The 22,710-nt window shown below is 46.4% G+C and overlaps 1 protein-coding gene across 1 annotated transcript in view; it reads left to right on the top strand.

The window, feature by feature from the left end:
• The window catches only part of LOC308484225 (cytochrome P450 2G1-like), a 34,681-nt gene that overhangs the window by 6,818 nt on the left and 5,153 nt on the right, over nucleotides 1-22,710 (top strand). Inside the window, exons 4-7 of the mRNA XM_081018984.1 lie at nucleotides 2,570-2,730; nucleotides 5,703-5,879; nucleotides 7,729-7,870; nucleotides 21,439-21,626. Coding sequence (XP_080875110.1) covers nucleotides 2,570-2,730; nucleotides 5,703-5,879; nucleotides 7,729-7,870; nucleotides 21,439-21,626 — 668 coding nt within the window. The remainder of the gene's footprint in view (nucleotides 1-2,569; nucleotides 2,731-5,702; nucleotides 5,880-7,728; nucleotides 7,871-21,438; nucleotides 21,627-22,710) is intronic.

Below are 22,710 nucleotides of genomic sequence, written 5' to 3'. Positions count from 1 at the left end.
GCTTCTGCCTTCAGGGTTATAAAGACCAGGACTAGCCGCCTGAGAAACATAGAATCATAGAATCATAGAGTTGGAAGAGACCACAAGGGCCATCGAGTCCAACCCCCTGCCAAGCAGGAAACACCATCAGCGCACTCCTGACATATGGTTGTCAAGCCTCTGCTTAAAGACCTCCAAAGAAGGAGACTCCACCACACTCCTTGGCAGCAAATTCCACTGTCGAACAGCTCTTACTGTCAGGAAGTTCTTCCTAATGTTTAGGTGGAATCTTCTTTCTTGTAGTTTGGATCCATTGCTCCGTGTCCGCTTCTCTGGAGCAGCAGAAAACAACCTTTCTCCCTCCTCTATGTGACATCCTTTTATATATTTCAACATGGCTATCATATCACCCCTTAACCTCCTCTTCTCCAGGCTAAACATGCCCAGCTCCCTTAGCCGTTCCTCATAAGGCATCATTTCCAGGCCTTTGACCATTTTGGTTGCCCTCCTCTGGACACGTTCCAGTTTGTCAATGTCCTTCTTGAACTGTGGTGCCCAGAACTGGACACAGTACTCCAGGTGAGGTCTGACCAGAGCAGAATACAGGGGCACTATTACTTCCCTTGATCTAGATGCTATACTCCTATTGATGAGGCCCAGAATTTCATTGGCTTTTTTAGCTGCTGCGTCACACTGTTAGCTCATGTCAAGTTTGTGGTCAACCAAACAGTTTCTGCCCAAATGCAATTCTGGTTCTAAATGCAGTATAAGGAGTCTCTATGGTATATTGTATTTTAAAATGGGGAATCAGAGTTTTTAGGGGGTTTTGAATGTCTTATGTAGATTTTCAATTTCATTGTTCTGTATGGGACAATGACAATAAAGATATCGTATCGTATCGTAATGATAACAATGATTTAATATTTATACCCTGCCCATCTGGCTGGGTTGTCTACACAGAGAGATACTTTGTGTAGGATATTGGGATGCCACCAGTTCTATAGAGGCGCATCATAGTCTTACCATGCCAACAGCACTGTGTGAGAAAGTAAACTGCTTTGAGGTTTTATTACAATCAAACAGTGTATAACTGTTATATTATTTATGCATATCATAAGTAGCAGTGGCTAGGTACATGTCCATGCTTCAAGCATGGTTGAGAATAAATAGGACTTAAAGCCATTTTGTGGTGAGTTTTTGGTTGGAAAACTGGAGTAGTAAATGTTAGCAGACCTGACAGCTTGAATTGGATTGAAAAGATCACTTACAGTTTCTGGAGTTCAGAGGCTTTATTCACGCAGGAACTATTTACAGGATGAGTGGAGATGCAAGGAGAGAAATATCAGGCATCTTGTCTGGTGAGAACAACAAACAAAAATGGCTCAGATTTTAGGGGTGGAGTTAGCTTAGATATAGTAGAAGCAGAGGGTGCCTAGGTCACTAGACAAACAGTGCCCTCATGTGCTTTAAAGTAACATATGCATCAACTACAAACTCAAGAGAGGGATGCATCTGAAAGCAACCCTCTATCGGGAAATTTTTAATGTTTAGTGTTTTACAATTTTTTATGTGCTGTAAGCCACTCAGAGTAGCTGGGGAAACCCAGCCAGATCGGGATATAAATAATAAAATTATTATTTTTATTATTAAATGTATTTGCTTTAATCCCACAGTAAAATGGTTGGCTTTTTTTTTTTTTTCATTTTAAAGGTTCTTGTACCTAGGAATCTGACCAAACAAAATTTCTGAGAACTGTTCTCAGCCTTCTAATATGTGTGCCCAATGTAGTTTTACAATTAGAGACTGGACAAATTTCTATTGCATCTCAGATCTTGATATAAGTTAAATATCTGGTTAAAATTGTTATCCATGCCTAAAGGACTGGCTCCCTTGACCTTACTGATACATTTCAGTCAAGGTGGAAGAAGATAGTAAATAAGAAAATACTCAGTCTAGGATTCTCACCAAATCCCATTCTTGCCATGAGTTATGTAAAAGCCAAAGAAAACATACACCAACACATCTGGGATATTGAGTTGCAAAATTATATAAATGCAGCTTCTATTTTACCAACAGAAGGCAGGCTGATCAGCTGATCAATCTGACTATTCCAAATTTTAGGAAAGCAATAAATTTAATGTGCTTCCATCTGCAGAACTGAAGGGCAATATCCAGGGTTATCAATGGCCAGAGGGTTTGTTGTCGAACATTGCTAATAAATTCACAGCAAACTGAAGTCTGGAATGAATGCAATGAGAACAAGCGATCCCCTAAACCCCACCCACTGAATCCCGACCAGCCTCCAACCTCTCTGCCTTCCAACCACCATATTCCCAGTTGCTGTTCTCTACTCAATTCCCTCCTCCCTCTTACCATTTCATTTACACTCTTCCCTCACCTCCCAACTCCAAACACGGTTCATGCCAGGTGCACAGAACAGGTGAACAGCTCCCGAAAGGGTGGTACGTCAGGGGCTGTTGGCTTGCCTACTCTGCAGGCTGACTAAGGCCCAGACTTGCAAAGTTCATCACTAGCAAAAAACAGGGGTTGAATCCTGGTTTTCATGTCATGGCTCCCATTCTCCCTGCAGGTTCCCCTTTTGACCCCACGTTCTTCCTGAGCCGGTCAGTTTCCAATGTCATCTGCTCCATCGTTTTTGGCCGGCGCTTTGACTACGAAGACAAAGACTTCCTCTCGTTGCTGGCCAAGATCAATGAGAATTTTGTGCTGATGAGCAACACCTGGGGCCAGGTGAGAACTTTGGCTGAGGAGCGAGGAAGGTGGGCTGAGAAGTTGCCCTGCAAGGAAGATCCCAGAGGAACCGCCCCTTTCTCGTCACTGGAGGCCGAGGCTGGCAGCAAATCCAGCCTGATGAATCTTTAACTTAGTTGTGATTTGAACAGCACACAGGTCGACCGAGTTTGGCCCTTCCGCACAAAATTTTGTTGAGTCACCTTCTTTGGTAGGCTTCCAGGTCTGAGAGGAGAGGCAAGATCACGTGACACTGTTGTTTTTCTACTTCGGGAAGCATAATGAGGCAGCAGGACAAACCAAAGGAAGGTTCACTGATGTGCTTTTTTTTAATGCATGGAGTTTTATTGCCACCAGTTTGACAAGTGTTCTGTTTCCACCTGTCTAAGGTGCTTCCAGGTGGGAGGCCTAGCTTAGCAAACAGGTCATTCAGACATAGACAACCATTTCTGCTTTTAATTTAGCAGATTTTCTGCGGGAAAGGGCAAATCCAGGTGAAATGGGAGGAAATATAGGCTGGCATTTAGATGCTGATGATGTGGGAGTAGCTAAAATCTTGCCCCATAACCAGTCACCACTTAGAAAAGCATTCACAGCTTTGTGTCTTCAGTGTATGCCTTCCGCATATCTATTAAAGGTAAAGGGACCCCTGACCATTAGGTCCAGTCGTGACTGACTCGGGGGTTGCGCGCTCTATAGGCCGAGGGATCCGGCGTTTGTCCGCAGACAGCTTCTGGGTCATGTGGCCAGCATGACTAAGCTGCTTCTGGCGAACCAGAGCAGTGCACAGAAACACCGTTTACCTTCCCGCCGGAGTGGTACCTATTTATCTACTTGCACTTTGACGTGCTTTCAAACTGCTAGGTTGGCAGGAGCAGGGACCGAGCAACGGGAGCTCACTCCGTCACAAGGATTTGAACCGCCGACCTTCTGATCGGCAAGTCCTAGGCTCTGTGGTTTAACCCACAGCGCCACCTGCGTCCCTTCCGCATATCCAACAGGAAGATTTAATAACACCCCCATGTACCAAAGACTCTGAGTTGGGGGAGGTGAAGGACATTCAACACTATTTGTTACGATGTCCTTTGCTCTCTCTCCAACCAAACTCTCCTTGAGCAAATCTCTATTTTGCTGGCTATCAATAGCGTATTTATTACTGCACAGGTTGCAAAATTTGCCCTGGCCGCAAGTAAGTTGAGAGCTAGGCACCAAGATAAGTATCATAAGTGTGGAAAAAGTGGAGTGCTTAACATATGCAGGTGTGATTTTTGCATTTTTGTATGTTTGCTTTGCTGTTGTTGCTGATCAGTTTTAAATTAATTATCTGTGTCCTACGCATTGTGATGGCTTATAGCTTTTCGCAATAAAGATTTAATTCATTCATTCGTAATCAGCCCAGAAACACCCTGGGAGAGTTCTGGGTGGCTCTTCTTGAGTCCATCCCACCTTTTCCAGAGGGGAGACCCCAGATTTAAGACCCACTGAAGAAGACTTGCTAAAGCAGATAAGACTACTTGGGGGGAAGCATAAGATTTTTAGGAGGAGGGAAAATGTAAAGGTAAAGGGACCCCTGACCATTAGGTCCATTCATGACCAACTCTGGGGTTGTGGCACTCATCTCGCTTTACTGGCCGAGGAAGCCGGTGTACAGCTTCTGGGTCATGTGGCCAGCATGACTAAGCCGCTTCTGGCGAACCAGAGCAGCACATGGAAACACCGTTTACCTTCCCACCGGAGCGGTACCTATTTATCTACTTGCACTTTGACGTGATTTCGAACTGCTAGGTTGGCAGGGAAAATGAGACCACTGTAATTGGCCTCCTGGGAGCGACATCCAGGAGCAGGCAGCACTAAAAGAAAACTGGTGACACCAAAGATGGTAGCGAGTGATCGAAGGTGATGGAAATCTCTTTGGTGGGGAAGTTTTTGAAAATCAGAAAGAGCATCAAGAAGATGGAGAACACAAGAGACTCGTGCAGCCTTCCCCAACCTGGTGTTTTCCAGATGTTTTGAACTCCAGGTTCTCTCAAATTTCAATTCCAGTGGGGCAGAGCTGCAGCAATAGCCTCCAAACAGTGGAGTCAACTGCTGCTTACCTGGACAAGTCGGGGCCAGGTGGGGGTAAGCTCTGGGCTGTACAGATACATAATGTGCTGATCCCGGGGGCTAACTGAGAGGCGAGGTCCGAGTCCAGTCCGAGGTCGATGGTGCGGTGTGGAGGCTGTCCGTCAAAGCTGTAGCTGGGTCCAAGGTAGGGAGTCGGGAGGAGTCAGGAACTCTGGCAGAAGAGCAGGACAGGATGCAGGCAGGAACAGGCTAGCAACAACGTTGCTCCTGCAACCTGGGACTGGGGCTGGCTGGCTTTTATCTGCCCCAAGGCATAGGGTGGCCCTGGTCCACAGGTGACTCACCTCTCCTGGCCTGGAGGCGAGCACTCCCCCCTGTGAGAACTTAGTTCCCTCCGCCTCTCTGCCCTGAGCCTCTGCAGCTCAGGAGAGGCTGGAGGGTTTCCGGACCCAGAGGCAACCTCCTCTCCCCCTGACGGGGCTGAGAGTGGAGCACCTGTAGGCAATGGTTCCTCCATCACCTCAGGGGCCAGAGCAGACTCAGCTGGCGCCTGCACCTGAGGATCCAGCACAGGTGAGGGCCCTTCAGGTTCAAGCCCCAGCCCCGGCTCAGCTGGTTCTGGAGGCAGGGACTCCTGTGCAGGCTGGGATTCCTCAGGTTCAGCCTCTGAGTCTGAATCCCAGGCCATCACACATAATGGTGGAGGCCTCGCCACCAACTCGCCCGTCTCTCCTGGACTCCACCATCATGGAGGGCACCAGGTAAGGGAGGACTGCCGTAACCCTAACTCAATCTCTATTTCATAATGAGCCATCATTGAGGGAAGGCTGTGGGTGTCAGAAGCAACATCAAGGTGCTTGAAGGACGAATGCTCAAAACGTGACAGATCATTGCTCTTCGTGCAGCTGTACGAGATGTTTCCATGGATCATGAGGTTCCTGCCAGGGCCCCACAAGAAGATGTTCCGGAACTTGGATGACATCTATGACTTTGTGGCTGAGAGGGCCAAGGTGAACGAAGCATCGCTGGACCCCGACAACCCCCGGGATTTTATCGACTGCTTCCTTATTCAAATGAAAAAGGTATCCTCCTTTTATAACAGTGGGTTATGAAAGGCTAGTTGCCCATCGTAACGACCTTCTCCATCCTCAACCAGCCCAATGAAGATGACTCCCTTGGGGGTCTTCAGAGGTGAAATGAGGCAAATGGAGACCACAGAGGGAGGGGAGGGAGGGTGGTCTACAGGCAGACTAGCTGGACTGATATCCTTCAGGCACCAGGGCAAGACTTCTTTATTGTCTACCTGGATTCAGAGATCATCTTCAGAGGCCCTTCTTCGTGTGCTGCCTCCTCAAGAGGTCCGGAGGGTGGCAAGAGAATGGCACCTTCTCGGCAGTGGCTCCCAGTCTGTGGAATGCTCTCCACAGGGAAGATTGTCTGGTGCCTTCACTGTACACCTTTAGGCACCAGGCAAAAATGTTCCTTTTTAACCAGAACTCTGGTTGACCTGATGAGCATCCCATACCCTTTTAAAATGTGGCTCTTTGGGGGGGGGGGTTATTGGCTTATTGTTTTTATTTTGCTTTTATGTATTTTGGTCTTTTCTGTGAACTGCCCTGAGACCTCTGGGTATAGGTCAGTATATGAATTCAATAAATAAATAAATAAAATAATACTAGTAATACTAATACTAATAATAATATTGGACCAGCCTTATTAGATCTTTTCAGCTCTGTTTTAAAAGCTGGCACTTTCTGGCTGCTCCACTCTTTCTTATGAAGTATTATATTAAGTGGTTGGTTATTCTTTTGCTTGTGCTTGTGTGTGTTTTAAATGGAAATCTTGTAATCTGCTCTAGGGGCACATAGACTGAAGAGTGGAATATAAACTTATAAATAAAAGTGTGCTCCTCCATGGGGAGGGATGGGGGGAGACTGGCAGAGAGAATCTGTGGCGAAGCAACTGCCATGTTGGCTCGTTGTGGCCAGCGTGGAATGTGGGCAGCTAATTTCTCTTCCCCGCCGCCTTTGACTTTGCCCTCCGTTTGGCTTCAGTGGAAGAGAATCTAGTACACTTAAGAGTCATGCCTGTTATAGATCTAGTCCTATGAGTTGGGGGGGGGAGAGATGCCAGGTGATCCATCTCACAGGCTCCTGTGGCCTCTCAGCCACCATCCCCAGGGAGCATAGGATTGCTCCCTAAATAAATAGAATAATGACGGCGGCCTACCTTGCAGGCCTGTTGTGTTTGAGAGAAGCGTGTGAACACCTTAAGGGCTTTGCCTTTTTAAGACGGGATTTAAAGGCGGAGTAAGAGATCAGCCATTTTGTGGAGATAACCAATTTGAAGAGCATGGTAGGCAGTTTTCCACCTGACCTACGAGGCGGGGACCAGACCCACCCATCTCTGCTTCAGATTCCTGGGAGGCCAGAGGGACACTGCCCTCCTGTGAGGACTGATGAGCCTGGACTCACTGGAACAAACTTTGGGGTTGGGGAAAATGTCAAAAATGCTTTTAAATGTTTTAAATTTTGGGGTTTTTTGTTTTGTTTTTGCTCTCTTGGTGGTGGGATAAACCTTTAGTTGGGGCTGGGGATTAGTTTAATAATAATAATTACAATTATACTAAAATTATTATTAGTTTCTACTGTATTATTAGTTTATTGTATAGTTTGTGTTCTCTTCTTAAGGGGAGATGGTCAGGGTTGCCTGGGAGTGGACCCCAGGCAACAGAATGGCTGGGGCAGGTTCCACAGGAGGGATACACTGGGACACCTGATCTCATGGGCAGGAGGAGAAAAACAAACCCTGCCTACGGGAAGTTTAGGGAAGTTTTTAATATTCTGTTGGGAGCCACCCAGAGTGTCTAGGGAAACCCAGCCAGATGGGCGGGGTGTAAATAAATAAAAATTATTATTCTTGTTGTTGAAGGAGAGCAAAAACCCTCTGAGCGAGTTTCATCTCAAAACGATGATCATGACCGTTCTCAACCTGTTCGTTGCTGGGACTGAGACCGTGAGCTCCACACTCCGTTTCGGATTCCTGATTCTGATGAAATATCCAGAGGTGCAAGGTAATAGGGGACGGATGCGAGCCAAGGGAGGGCATTTACAGGTTAAGTTTAAAAAGGGATGCATTATCTTAGGGAGTGGGGTTGGCCATTTTTTGTGGGCCAGCAATGGGTGATGCAGTCTTAATTTGAGGCTTCTCCATCCAGAGGGAGAGAAAATAGGGAGTTGGCGAAGGACACAAAACCTGGACAGAGGTGAGTCTGCCAGCCCTCAAGAGTTGCCTGTTTGATCTCAGCCAGGAAGGAGTTCCCACAGAATCAGGCCCACAGCCGTAACTGTGTAATATTCAGGACTCAGTACATGCTGTCCAGCTGAACCACAGGGGACCACTGAAGCCCTCAGTGATCAGGCAGGGAATCAGACAATCCTTAAGGTATCCTGGGTCCAAATTTCTTAAGGGCCTTGTAAATTAATATTACCCATGGGACTCAGTTTTAATATCCTCCTTCTGGCACATTCCCAGAGACACCATATAAGCAAGACACCAAGAAGATCTCCTTAGGAAAAATTGGCTATTTTTTCTGAACATTGTGTATTTAAGCAAGATCCAGATCTGTGTGGCGATCAAGACTTCCAAGGGAAGCACCTTGGGGGCTATAATCCATTGGCAATAGGGAAGGGGGGGGATTCAATTCAGTTCACATTTCTGAAACCGTACGCAAACTGAAACACAGCCCATCTTCAAAATTCACATCTGAATTTTGCGAGGCGGCATCCCAGTAAAGTAACATGCATAAGGATGCATGTTTCTTTGAATGTTAATGGCTTAAAAAATAAAACAAAGAGAAATAAAATAGAACACATTTTAAAGAAAAAAACAGGACATAATTTGCCTGCAGGAAACACATGTGGCTAGAAGACACAGAAGAGTATTGAATAACAAGAAATTAGAAACCGAATTTATCACCTCTGGTATCCAAAAAAGGGGGTAATTGTTATATATGTAAACCCAAAAATAGCGTCAAAATTAATTTTTAAAGATGAAGAAGGCAGATTACTGGGTGTGCAGTTAACAAGAGGGATAGAAAATATAATAGCTGTAGGAATTTGTGCACCAAATGGAAATAAAACACAGTATTTTATATCAGTTGAGGAAAAATTGTTAGAACATATCAATGAAGAGATTATTCTAATGGGTTATCTTAATGGGGTCATCTCACTGGAATTAGATAGAACAGAAAGAGGGGGGAAATCAAAAGAAGGGAGACTTCCACAATCCTTCTTCCAAATGGCAGAAGATTTAAATTTAAAAGGCGCATGGAGACATAAATACCCAAATGAAAAACAATTCATGCATCACTCAGAGGCAAAACAATCGGCAGGAAGAATTGATGGGATCTGGGTTACAAACAATTTAACCTTGAAAATTAGAAAGGTAGAAATACAACCTAAATCAGTATCAGATCAGAACCCAATCATGTTAGAGTTGAGAAGTGCTAGAGTCCTGTCTAGTCAAGTTGTGTGGGATCAATTCCAATCTGTTACCTCTGAGGATATGGACGGGCTGCTTGGATGAGTGAAACCACCACCTGTCTCCTTGATCCTTGCCCACGCTGAGGGCCCCGCTCCTGCCGCTCACCACCTGGCCCAGGGCGGGGCCTGACAGGCCTCACAAGGACTGCTGTTGCTGCCCAGGAGGATTCCCCTGCGTGAGTGCCTGAGGGTCCTGCTCCTGTCACTCACCACCTAGCCCAGGGCGGGGCCTGACAGGCCTCATAAGGACAGTTGCTGCTGCTGCTGCTGTCCAGGAGGACTCGGAGGGGTGCAGAGTTCTTTTTAAAATGTTTTAAATTTTTCTTTTTTCCTTTTGAATTTTTTGTATGTGGGGGGGTGAGGGTGGGATGGATGTTTGGTTGGGCTTGGGAATTTGTTTGATTTTGATGTATTTGTAATTTTTACAGTTTTTTGTTTGTATTCTTTTTTGTTTTATTGTGGTTTTTTTAAAAGGTTTTATTTTGTTCTTAAGGGGAGGGGTCAGGGCTGCCAGGGAGTGGGTCCCAGCCAACAAAATGGCTGGGGCATGTTCCACAGGAGGGGATGCACTGGGACAACCGATCTCAGTGATCACGGGTAGGAGGAGGAGTTACGCTAAGACCAGACCATGTCATTACAGAGGAGGCAGGTTTAGTCATTGTCTGAGGACTATCCCTGCCTCCGGGTCTGGTCCTGACTAGACGGATACTAAAATCAGCAAGGGATAACCACCTGACCTGAAGGTGCTGCTGGTGACTGGTGATTGAGAGCAGCTGCTGAGACCACATAACACCTTTTCCCTCTAGATTTTTTTGTGGAAGTAAACTAAATAAGAAAAATCAAAAAGCGTAGCTTATTTCCACAATATAATATTTCTAGTCGATTACTTCTCGTTTCAGGGATTTTCAAGGTATTTCATTTGTTTTGTGCAATTTCTAGATATGTTTGGGCTACCAGCTTGCCCAATACTTCTGCCCAAAATCTTGTGAAGGCTTTGGTTTTGGCCTTCTTTGGGGATACCTAAGGTTCTGGTGAGTGATCTGGGAACCAATGTCATGGCTGAGCTAACTCAGAAAGTTTTGCAGTTGGCAAAGGTCCACCATCACACTAGTATTACGTATCAGCACCAAGGAAATGGGCTTACAGAAAGCTCCATCTGGAACGCAGGCTGAGACCCTACCTGCCTGCAGAGTGTCTCTCCAGAGTGGTGCATGCTCTAGTTATCTCCCGCTTGGACTACTGCAATGCGCTCTAGACGGTGACTGAGAGCAGCTGCTGAGACCACATAACACCCTTTCCCTCTAGATATTTTTGTGGAAGTAAACTAAATAATAAAAATCAAAAAGCTTAGTTTATTTCCACAATATAATATTTCTAGTTGATTACTTCTCGTTTCAGGGATTTTCAATGTATTTCATTTGTTTTGTGCAATTTCTAGATATGTTTGGGCTACCAGCTTGCCCAATACTTCTGCCCAAAGTATTGCACCCAACCAGCTGATTTTTGATTGACTCTTGAATACCCCTCTGCCCATGCTCCAGAGGGAGTGGGAGGGTCAGAGGAGGAGATTAAGTTGCCTTCGGTGTCTAAGTATTTTGCTAACTTGAGGCAGACATTGTCTGACATCTGGCAACTTGCCAATGAGAATTTGGAGGGCGCTCAGTTGGAACAGAAATGTTTTTATGATTTGAAGGGGGTGACAAAAAGTTTTGAAGTGGGAGATTGGGTTTTAGTGTTGAAACCCACCCGACCCCACAAACTGGCAGTCAAATGGCACGGGCCTGGCATAGTGAAGGCCAAGTTGAGCTCTGTGCACTATCTGGTGGAATGCCAGGAGCTGCATGAAGCATCTAGAGAATATCATGCCAGTTCTTTGAAAAGGTACCTTGGTGGAATTAAGGAGTAAAGAACAAAACTCTTTTAGGTGGAGGATGAACAAAAATCTGTTCGAGAACCAAGAAGTAGTGGAAAAAGCAAATGAGGTCTTAAAAGAACACTTTAAATGGAATCTACACAAGGAAATAAGATTAGATATAGTGTGATGGCCTGGGAATCTGATTCAGAGGCTGAACTGGAGGAATCCCAGCCTGCACAGGAGTCCCCGCTTCCAGGGCCGGCTGAGCCGGGGCTGGGGCTTGAACCTGAAGGGCCCTCACCTGTGCCAGATCCTCAGGAGCAGACACCAGCTGAATCCACTCTGGCTCCAGAGGTGATCGAGGACCCATTGCCTGCAGGTGCTCCACTCTCAGCCCTGTCAGGGGAAGCTGAGGTGGCCTCTGGGTCCGGGAACCTTCCAGCCTCTCCTGAGCTGCAGAGGCTCAGGGCAGAGAGGCGGAGGGAACTAAGTTCTCTCAGGAGGAGTGCTCACCTCCAGGCCAGGAGAGGCGAGTCACCTGTGGACCGGGGCTGCCCTATGCCTCAGAGGAGATAAAGGCCAGCCCACCCAGTCCCAGGTTGCGGGAGCAACATCGCTGGTTACCTGTTCCTGCCGGCACCCTGTCCTGCTTTCTGCCAGAGTTCCTGACCACGCCCGACTCCCTGCCTTGGACCCCGCTTCAGCCTCGGACTGGACACGGACCACCCTGCATGGTCACACACACACCCCAGGACCAGTACATATAGTATGGGATGCGAGTAAAGCAGTTATATGAGGCTTCCTGATACAGCAAAATAGTTATAAGAAAAAGATGAGTGAGAAGGAGAAAGAAGAAATTCTGACCCATCTTGCAGAAAACGAGAGAAAATTAACATTAAAACCAAAAGACGAACAAATAAAACAAACAATTAAAATGTTACAAACTCATTTCTCCATACTGGTAATGAAGAAGTTGAATGGAAGATAAAATTTATGAGACAAAACTACTTTGAGTCAGCCAACAAAACAGGGAAATTATTCGCGTGGCAACTAAGGAAAAGACAAAACCAGAATATAATAAATAAAATAAGGATAGGAGAAGATCAAACGGAAGACCCAAAAGAGATAAGGAAAGCATTTTAGGGGTTTTACAAAGAATTGTACAGGAAAGAGAAAGATGATATAAGAAAAGTGGGACAATATTTGGAAGAGCATAAAGGAAAGCAAATATCGGCTGAAAACAGAGAACAACTAAATAACCCAATAACAATACAAGAAATTCAAAACGCAATTAAAAGAATGAAATTAGGTAATGCCCCATTTACTAAATATTATAAAACCCTGTGTGGACAGCTGACTCCAGTTCTCTGTGAGGTAATGAACAATATCTTACAAGGAGGAAATATCCCGAATACTTGGAAAGAGGCGTACATAACACTAATCCCAAAACAGGAGGCTGACCCTTCAAATGTTAAGAACTACAGACCAATAACTCTGCTGAATAATGATTATAAGTTATTTTCAGACATACTAGCAAATAGATTAAAGCATATTCTAAAGGAGGTAATTCACAAAGCAGGGTTCTTACCCGAACGTCAGCTAAAAGATAATGTAAGACACACTGTAAATGTAATAGAATACTTAGAGGTTAGAAATGACAAACCAGCGGCACTAATGTTTATCGACGCGGAGAAAGCTGCTGCAGCTTTGCCGTGAGTTTGTGGGGAGGACTGCTCCCCCTGGAAGCCCTTTTTCCACCTTGGGCCTGGGGGCGGGCCCCATACTCCACCACAGCATATAAGGCTCCAAGGAAGCCCGGGACATTGCTGCTGCCGCTCTGCCCATGAGTCTTGGGGAGGACCACTCCCCCTTGAAGCCCATTTTCCACCTTGGGCCTGGGGGTGGGCCCCATACTCACCTCCGCAGCCTATGGGGCTCCAGGGAGGCCTCAGGTGTGTGGGGTGGGGTGGGTCTTTAGTTGCGTGTGGGAATTTGTTTAATTTAATTATGTTGTGCTTGTAACTTTGTTTTTTGTTTTTATAGTTTTATTGTTCTGTTAGTTTGTTTTTTGTATAGGTTTTTAATTTGATTTTAAGGGGAGGGGTCAGGGCTGCCTGGGAGTGGGTCCCAGCAAACAAAATGGCTGGGGCAGGTTCCACAGGGGGGGATGCACTGGGACAACTGATCTCAGTGATCATGGGTAGGAGGAGGAGTTACGCTAAGACCAGACCATGTCATTACCGAGGAAGCAGGCTTAGTCGTTGTCTGAGGACTATCCCTGCCTCCAGGTCTGGTCCTGACCGGACGGATACTGGAATCAGCAAGGGATACCCACACGACCTGAAGGTGCTGCTGTGCAATGCCAGGTCAATGATCCATAAAACCATTGTGATCCATGATTTGATTGTGGATGGAGGATTTGACCCGGCATGTGTGACAGAGACTTGGTTGGATGAAGCAGATGGGCCTGTCCTTGCCGCTGCTTGTCCACCAGGTTTCTCTTATGCACAGCAACCAGGCCTTGTGGGTGGGGGGGGGGGGTTGCAGTGATTTTTAGGAAGTCATTAGTTTGTCCCAGGCGTCCTATTGGAAAGACCCAGTTCTCTGAGTGCATGTTCTGGAAGTTGGGCAATAGGGGCAGTACAGGATTCCTTCTGGTGTACCGACCTCCCCGCTGCACCAAGGATTCCCTGCCCGAGCTGCTTCAGGTCGTGGCGGATGTCCTCCTGGAGACACCTAGTTTGGTTGTCCTAGGGGATTTTAACATCCATGCCAACACGACCTTACAAGGGGCCGCTCGGGACTTCGTGGAAAGCATGGCCTCCATGGGGCTGTCCCTGAATAAGTCTGGCCCAACTCATAGCCACGGGCATGCCTTAGACCTGGTGTTCACCTCTATGGATGTTGGTGATCTGACACTAAGTAAAAGCAAAACCAAAGAAGTACCATGGTCAGATCACTTCCTGGTGCAACTGGACTTCTCTGCGACCCTTCCCCTCTGCAGGGAGGTGGGACCAATTCAGATCGTCCGCCCCCACCACTTAATGGATCCAAATGGTTTCCAGAGAGTGGTAGGGGGTGTTTTATCCCATGTTGATGGCCTTTCAGCTGATTCCCTGGTGGCCCGCTGGAATGTGGAGTTAACCAGGGCTATTGACTGTTTGGCTCCGAAGCGCCCTCTCCGATTGCATGGAGCCCGGACAGCCCCGTGGTTTTCCACGGATCTGAGGGCAATGAAACAATCGTTGAGACGGCTAGAGCACCGGTGGCGGATAACCCATTCTGAATCTGACCGGACACGGGTTAGAGCTCAATGTCGAGCCTACCAAGTGGCGATAGCGATGGCGAAGAAGACTTTCTTCACCGCCTCTATTGCATCTGCGGAAAACAGCAGCAGGAGACTCTTTCAGGTGGTTCGCAATTTAGTGGAACCACCTGCTCCATCAGGGCCCAGTAGGGACCACATGATCTCCTGCAATGACTTTGCAAAGTTTTTTGCAGATAAAGTCGCTCAGATTCGAGAAGAGGTAGACTCCACCGTGGGAGCAGGGCCGGGGCGGGAGAGTGCTAGAGTCCTGTCTAGTCAGGTTGTGTGGGATCAATTCCAATCTGTTACCCCCAAGGATGTGGACAGGCTGCTTGGACGAGTGAAACCAACCACTTGTCTCCTTGATCCTTGCCCATCCTGGCTTATAAAAGCTAGCCGGGAAGGACTGGGCGATGGGCTTCGTGGGGTGGTGAATGCTTCCCTCCATGAGGGAGCCTTCCCAGACCCGCTGAAAGAGGCGGTTATTAAACCGCTTCTTAAAAAAACATCTTTAGATGCGGCCACGATGGCCAACTATCACCCAGTCTCAAATCTTCCATTCTTGGGCAAGGTGATTGAGCGAGTGGTTGTTGAACAACTCCAGGCACGCCTGGAAGAAGCGGACCATTTGGATCCCTTCCAGTCGGGATTCAGGCCTCATCATGGGACTGAAACTGCCTTGGTCGCACTGGTTGATGATCTCCGGCGGGCTAGGGACAAAGGTGAGAGCTGTTTCCTAGTTCTGCTGGATCTCTCAGCGGTGTTTGATACCATCGACCATAACATCCTTCTGGACCGTCTTGAGGGGCTGGGAGCTGGGGGCACTGTCATACAGTGGTTCCGCTCCTTCCTCCTGGGCCGTGTTCAGAAAGTGGTGGTGGGGGATGAGTGTTCAGACCCCTGGGCTCTCACTTATGGGATGCCTCAGGGTTCTGTCCTCTCCCCCGGGCTTTTCAACATCTACATGAAGCTGCTAGGAGAGATCATCAGGGGATTTGGGCTGGGTGTTCATCAGTATGCAGATGATACCCAGCTCTACATCTCTTTCAAATCAGAACCAGTGAAGGCAGTGAAGGTCCTGTGTGAGTGCCTGGAGGCGGCTGGAGGTTGGATGGTGGCTAACAGATTGAGGTTGAATCCTGACAAGACAGAAGTACTGCTTTTGGGGGACAGGAGGCGGGCAGGTGTGGAGGATTCCCTGGTCCTGAATGGGGTAACTGTGCCCCTGAAGGACCAGGTGCGCAGCCTGGGAGTCATTTTGGACTCACAGCTGTCCATGGAGGCACAGGTCAAATCTATGTCCAGGGCAGCTGTTTACCAGCTCCATCTGGTACGCAGGCTGAGATCCTATCTGCCTGCGGACTGCCTTGCCAGAGTGGTGCATGCTCTGGTTATCTCACGCTTGGACTACTGCAATGCGCTCTACGTTGGGCTACCTTTGAAGATGACCCAGAAACTACAACTAATCCAGAACGCGGCAGCTAGACTGGTGACTGGGAGTGGCTGCAGAGACCACATAACACCGGTCTTGAAAGACCTACATTGGCTCCCAGTACGTTTCCAAGCACAATTCAAAGTGTTGGTGCTGATCTTTAAAGCCCTAGAATCATAGAATCCTAGAGTTGGAAGAGGCCACAAGGGCCATCGAGTCCAACCCCCTGCCAAGCAGGAAACACCATCAGAGCACTCCTGACATATGGTTGTCAAGCCTCTGCTTAAAGACCTCCAAAGAAGGAGACTCCACCACACTCCTTGGCAGCAAATTCCACTGTCGAACAGCTCTTATTGTCAAGAAGTTCTTCCTAATGTTTAGGTGGAATCTTCTTTCTTGTAGTTTGGATCCATTGCTCCGTGTCCGCTTCTCTGGAGCAGCAGAAAACAAATAAAAAGATGGTGATTTTTTTTTCATGTGGTGGACATATGAAAAAATATTGGGACATGATATATAACGAAATGAAAAAACTATTTAAATACACTTTCCCAAAGAAACCAGAAGCATTTTTGCTAGGGATAACAGGGGATGAATTAAAAAAGGAAGATTACAAACTAGTCATGTACGCAACAACCGCTGCTAGAATCTTAGTGGCTCAGAAATGGAAATCCCAATAAATCCCAACTTTAACGGAGTGGCAGATAAAAATGTTTGAATACATAGAAATGGCGAAATTGACTTATAAGATTTCGGAACCAAAAAGAAGCAAAGTTCAAAAAGGATTGGAGTAAATTTGTTGAATATTTATGGAGTAATTGTAAGAATTTAAAAACTGTAGCAGGATTAATGTAAATCTTGTGATGTGGATGGAGTGTAAATCAGAAACTGTAAGAAAAGATTTGAGACATGAAAACCGTTGAAGGGATGGAAGGAAGTCGGGCGCAATAAGGCGCAGGGTAAATAAGAAGGCACACAATTTTTTGAATGTAAGAGTATTCATTTTATTTGTTGTTGTTTCAAAAAAGCAATAAAAAGTATTTGAAAAAGAAAAAAAAGAACCTGAGCTTTCTGTGTTGGCCATCTCTGGAGGCCAAGACGAGGTGGCTACAGCCCCTATAGACCTCTTGGAGGAATACAAACAGGCTGGAAGTATCTTGGATGTGTTACGCTTACCTACCTTGTCCGAACAACAGGCTAGGGTGCTCTTTGATGTTCTACAGCAGTGGTGTCAAAACTTTTTTCAAAGAGGGCCAGATTTGATGAAGTGAAGGGCCGTGAGGGCCGACCAAATTGCTGACCTTTTTTCAGGACTGAAGTTGTTGAGTTTTTTTAAAGGATTTTACCCCAGGAAAAAAACTGCCAGCTGAATTTCCAGGAAAAAATTGTCATGTGTTTCAAGAGATATGGGTGCATTCAAACAATGGGCGAGGGGGAAATCTTTGCATGTGGCAAGTGTCCAATGGGAATGCGTGAGTGTTTGTGATTTATGGGATGGCCATGCCTGCTTTTGCTATGGAAAACGAGCGCCTGCCTCTCACCCCTGTCGAACTTCTTGCCCTCGGGGTCGATGTCCTTCACGTCGAAGATATCCTCGAAGAGGATGCCGGCCATGGCAACGCGGGAGGAGCAGCTGCAGCTGGGGGCTCCCGACCTGCTATAGCCATGCGCGCGCTTGCGGAGAGCATGGAGCGCCGCTCTCCTCCCTTCGCTTCCGGCGTGGGCGCCTGGCGATGACGTCAACAGTCTGAGGCTCAGGCGGACATGCTGGAACAGGGCAGAGGGGTGGTGGGGAAAGGGTGGCCGCGACTGGAAGGAGGAAAAGGGCGAGAATAGCGGGGAGGGGAGGAGGGGCGTCCCTCAGCTGCGCACGCACACAAGTCTGCTTTGAAGCCCGAAAGAGGGCAAAAAAGACCCCGACCTTTAAACCTGCAATAAAGGGAGGGGCGGGGCAGGAGGAATAAATATATATTTGTGTGTGTAGACTCTGGCTTGTAGGCTGCCGCGCATGCGCTGAAGAGGCGGCTTTCTTGTGTCAAAAAAAAAACCGAGAATAAAAGGTGAAGGCTGGTGGCCAGCGGCGGCTACACGGGCCACATGACGAGGTCTGGTGGGCCGGATTCGGCCCGCGGGCCTTGTGTTTGACACCCGTGTTCTACAGCCTTTTGACCGTACTTTCAGTACTAAACCAGGGAGGACGCATTTGATGCAGCTCCATTTTAACACTGGTGATGCTGCACCTATGGCATCACGGCCTTATAGGGTCAGTGAAGCTCATGCTCAAAGCATCGAGGCTGAATTGCGGGAAATGCTTGATTTGGGAGTTATAGAGCCCAGTAAGAGTGCCTGGGCCTCTCCCCTCGTTTTGGTCCCTAAGGCTGATTCCACCATTAGTTTTTGTGTGGCTTATAGGCATATTAATTCTGTGACCCTCCCTGGTGGTTTTCCCTTGCCCAGAATTGACACCCTGATTGAAAAGCTAGGGAGAGCAAAGTTCACCACGGTCCTGGACTTGACCAAAGGATATTGGCAAATTCCTTTGTCCTCTGAGGTGTCAGACAAATCTGTCTTCGTTACGCATGGAGGTCTATATCAATTTAAGGTGTTACCTTTTGGATTGTGCAATGCACCCGTGACATTCCAGCGATTGATTAATTCTCTGATCTATGATATGAGTGATTTTTGTTGTGCCTACTTAGATGATTTGGCTATCTTTTCTAATTCCTGGGGGGAGCATCTTAGGCACGTGCAGAGTGTTTTGTAATGGTTACAGAAAGCCAACCTGGCGGTGAAGATATCCAAGTGTCAGTTTGCTCAAGGAGAGGTGATCTATTTGGGATTCAGGGTGGGGTCTGGAAATATCAAATCCCTGGAGGCCAAGGTCCAGTGTGTACAGGAATGACCTTGCCCTTAGACAAAAAGTGATGTGCAGTCCTTCATTGGGCAAGTGAATTATTATCGAAGGTTTATTAACCATTTTGCAACACTTGCCACCCCTTTGACGAAAGAAATCTCTGCCTGTTAAGGTGACCTAGACTGAGGAATGTCAGTGTGCTTTTGATATGCTAAAACAGGGATTAATGAGCTCAACAGTGATACTTGCACCCAACCAGCAGCATCCATTTGTAGTACAGACAGACGCTAGCCAGACCGGGTTGGGGGGGGGGTATGCTGCTTCAACAAGATGAGAAAGGAGCCTGGCGTCCAGTCGTGTATTTGAGCAAAAAAATTGCTGCCACGTGAGCAGAATTATTCCACTGTTGAAAAGGAATGTCTTGCTTTGGTTTGGGCTTGGGTCAAACTCCGTCCCTACTTGTGGGGGAATAATTTCAAAGTCCAAACTGATCATTCACCCTTCTGCTAGTTAGAAAGAGTGAAACACCCTAACCAGAAGATGGGGGGGGGGGGTCCTTCGCTCTTCCAGATTTAGGAATGTATTATGAAGCCTCATGCCTATGCTGGATTAAAGAGTGGATGCAGTTAGTTAACACAGATATACTGGATATTGAGGGCTGGAATAATAGGTATGGATGGCATGCCTATCTTGTCTATAACAAAGTTAAAATGGATAAAGGGTTTCTAAATCACATAATTAGGAGTTCATTATATAAAGTGTGGATAAAATATCAAGCTCTATTAGAACCCATAATTCTGTGGTTGACCTCACCTTTGGAGGCATTCTCAGTTAAAAAAAAATATGGGGAAAAACTGGACTACGTGTTATCAATTATAAAAGAAGAACAAGGCAAACTGAAATTGAAAACTTTTGAGGAAATCAAACAACACTGCACAGACTGGTTACAATACTACCAATTAAACATCTTTAATTTGGATAAGAAAATTGGCTTTGCAAAAGAATCTAAATTACAAAAAGAACTATAACAAAACACAAAGAAATTACTACCCAAAACTTATAATTTATTGTTAGATTGGGAATTAAAAGCTGAGGAAGTAAAAGAGATGATGATCAGGTGGGCCCAAGACTTTGATTATACCATTCAGATGGATCAATGGGAAAAATTGTGGAAACAAGCTATCAGATTTACTGCTTGCTACACAATGCTACACAAACCTCTCCATTCTGAAGGAAATCAGCCCTGAGTGCTCACTGGAAGGACAGATCCTGAAGCTGAGGCTCCAACACTTTGGCCACCTCATGAGAAGAGAAGACTCCCTGGAAAAGACCCTGATGTTGGGAAAGATGGAAGGCACAAGGAGAAGGGGATGACAGAGGACGAGATGGTGGGACAGTGTTCTGGAAGCTACCAGCATGAGGCAGTGGAAGACAGGAGGGCCTGGCGTGCCCTGGTCCAGGGGGTCACAAAGAGTCGGACACAACTAATCGACTAAACAACAACACAATGAGAAAACCTGATGAAGATGATGTACAGGTGGTACATGACTCTCAAGATATACAAATTTAAATATGTGTTGGAGATGCAAAAAGAAGGAACGATGTACCATGTATGGTGGGGATGTGGGAAAATAAAAAAATTCTGGAGTAGCATACATGAGGAATTAAAAGATGTTTAAAACATCTTTTGAGAAAAACCAGAATCATTTCCATTAGGTATACTTACACCAAACATCCCCTCCGATAAGAAAAAAGTGCTTTTATACGCTACAGCTACTGCCAGAATACTAATAGCTAGAAACTGGAAAGGGGAAATTGTTCCAACAACAGCGGACTGGCAAAACAAGCTGTGAATTTATAGAACTGGCTAAAATGACAGCAGCTATTAGATTCCAATCAAATCAGAAATTGAGAAAAGACTGGGAATGCGTAGAAGAATATATGACAAAACATTGTTCCAAAACACAACTATTGATATGTATTGACTGAAGTTTGTAAAGGCAAGTAAAAAATAAGAAAAGATGACTTATGGGGAATAAGTAAAGACTTTGTATACCACAATTTAAAAGGGAAGGGAAAGGAAATTGTTAGCCGCTTTGAGACTCCTTCGGGTAGTGATAAAGCGGGATATCAAATCCAAACTCTCTTAATGAAAAACAAAAGAAGCTGTGCTGGGCTGGAGGGAGGTCACAATGGTAGAAACAAGGGAAATATAAGTTCACAGATAGACACATATATATGGCATATAATTTGGAATGTACTATACAGAACGACAGAATGTGCAACAATGTAATTTTGCAGAAATATTAATTAAAAAATAGCGAAAATAAACAAAAGATGCATTATATTAGGGACAGTTTATGCATTTTTTTAAAAGGTCTGCATGCAAATGTGTATACGGTATTAGGAGAAATTCACAAGGAAATGTTGGTGACACTTTATTTTTTATTATTGCAAACTGATGTGGAAAACTGAAATTTGGAAAACTGAAATTGAAAAGATTCGCCCCTCCCTATGTGGATATGGCTAATTCTGAGCAGTCTCCCAAAATTCCAGAGTGCGGGGGGGGGGGTTAAAACCAGTTTCAAACCGCATTTACACACGTAGCATAAACGGGAGCCCAACGCTACCCTCTGCCCATCTCTGCTGCAGAAAAAGTGATCCGAGAGATCGACGATGTGATCGGGAGGGACCGCGTGCCGGCGGTGGAGAAGCGGGCCCAAATGCCATACACGGATGCGGTGATCCACGAGATCCAGAGGTTTAGTGACGTCATCCCCACCAACCTGCCCCACGCCCTGACCCGGACAGTGCAGCTCAGGGGCTACACGCTGCCTAAGGTGAGCCATGTTGGGATTTTTGACTACGTGCTATTTGATATAGCTTCCCACAGAAGCAATTAAGGAGTTGGCCAAAGGCCAAGAAGACTGAGCAGAGGCAGGTATTCTGCCTAGAGATATGGGACCTTGGATACAACTCTGTTATTGGTCGAGGTCTCCACCTAGGCATGATGACTCATGAGAGAGCCAGTGTGGTGTAGTGGTTAAGAGCGGTGGACTCGTAATCTGGTGAACTGGGTTTGATTCCCCGCTCCTCCACATGCAGCTGCTGGGTGACCTTAGGCTAGTCACGCTTCTCTGAAGTCTCTCAGCCCCACTCAGTTTACAGAGTGTTTACAGGAGATTGTTAGCCGCTTTGAGACTCCTTAGGGTAGTGATAATGCAGGATATCAAATCCAAACTACTACTACTACTCCTCTTCTTCTTCTTCTTCTTCTTCTTCTTCTTCTTCTTCTTCTTCTTCTTCTTCATGACTGTTATGGTTCTGGACAGTTAAGAGTTAACACTCCAGGAGCGTTCTTAACTGGGTGCACTGCCCACATGACACGGGCATTGTCCTTTGATCTATGCTCTCTGGGGGCTGCTGAGAGCAGTCCGTCTGAGAAAGTGAGCAAGGCAGTTTGTTTTGTTAGAGACAGAAAGCTGCAAGCATGCAGCTAGATTCTGTAGGTTTTTCTTTTCTGTTTTTGTATGCTTCTAAATAAAGAGTGATGGGACGCGGGTGGCGCTGTGGGTTAAACCACAGAGCCTAGGACTTGCCGATCAGAAGGTCGGCGGTTCAAATCCCCGCGAGGGGTGAGCTTCCGTTGCTCGGTCCCTGCTCCTGCCAACCTAGCAGTTCGAAAGCACAAAGTGCAAGTAGATAAATAGGTACCGCTCTGGCGGGAAGGTAAACGGCGTTTCCATGCGCTGCTCTGGTTTTGCCAGAAGCGGCTTAGTCATGCTGGCCACATGACCCGGAAGCTGTACGCCGGCTCCCTCGGCCAATAAAGCGAGATAATAATAATAATAATAATAATAATAATAATAATAATTTATTATTTATACCCCGCCCATCTGGCTGGGCTTCCCCAGCCACTCTGGG

The sequence above is a fragment of the Podarcis pityusensis genome, assembly GCF_964106645.2.
Source record: "Podarcis pityusensis genome assembly, chromosome: 8".
Lineage (NCBI taxonomy): Eukaryota > Metazoa > Chordata > Lepidosauria > Squamata > Lacertidae > Podarcis > Podarcis pityusensis.
This window is presented reverse-complemented; position numbering and strand designations above follow the sequence as displayed.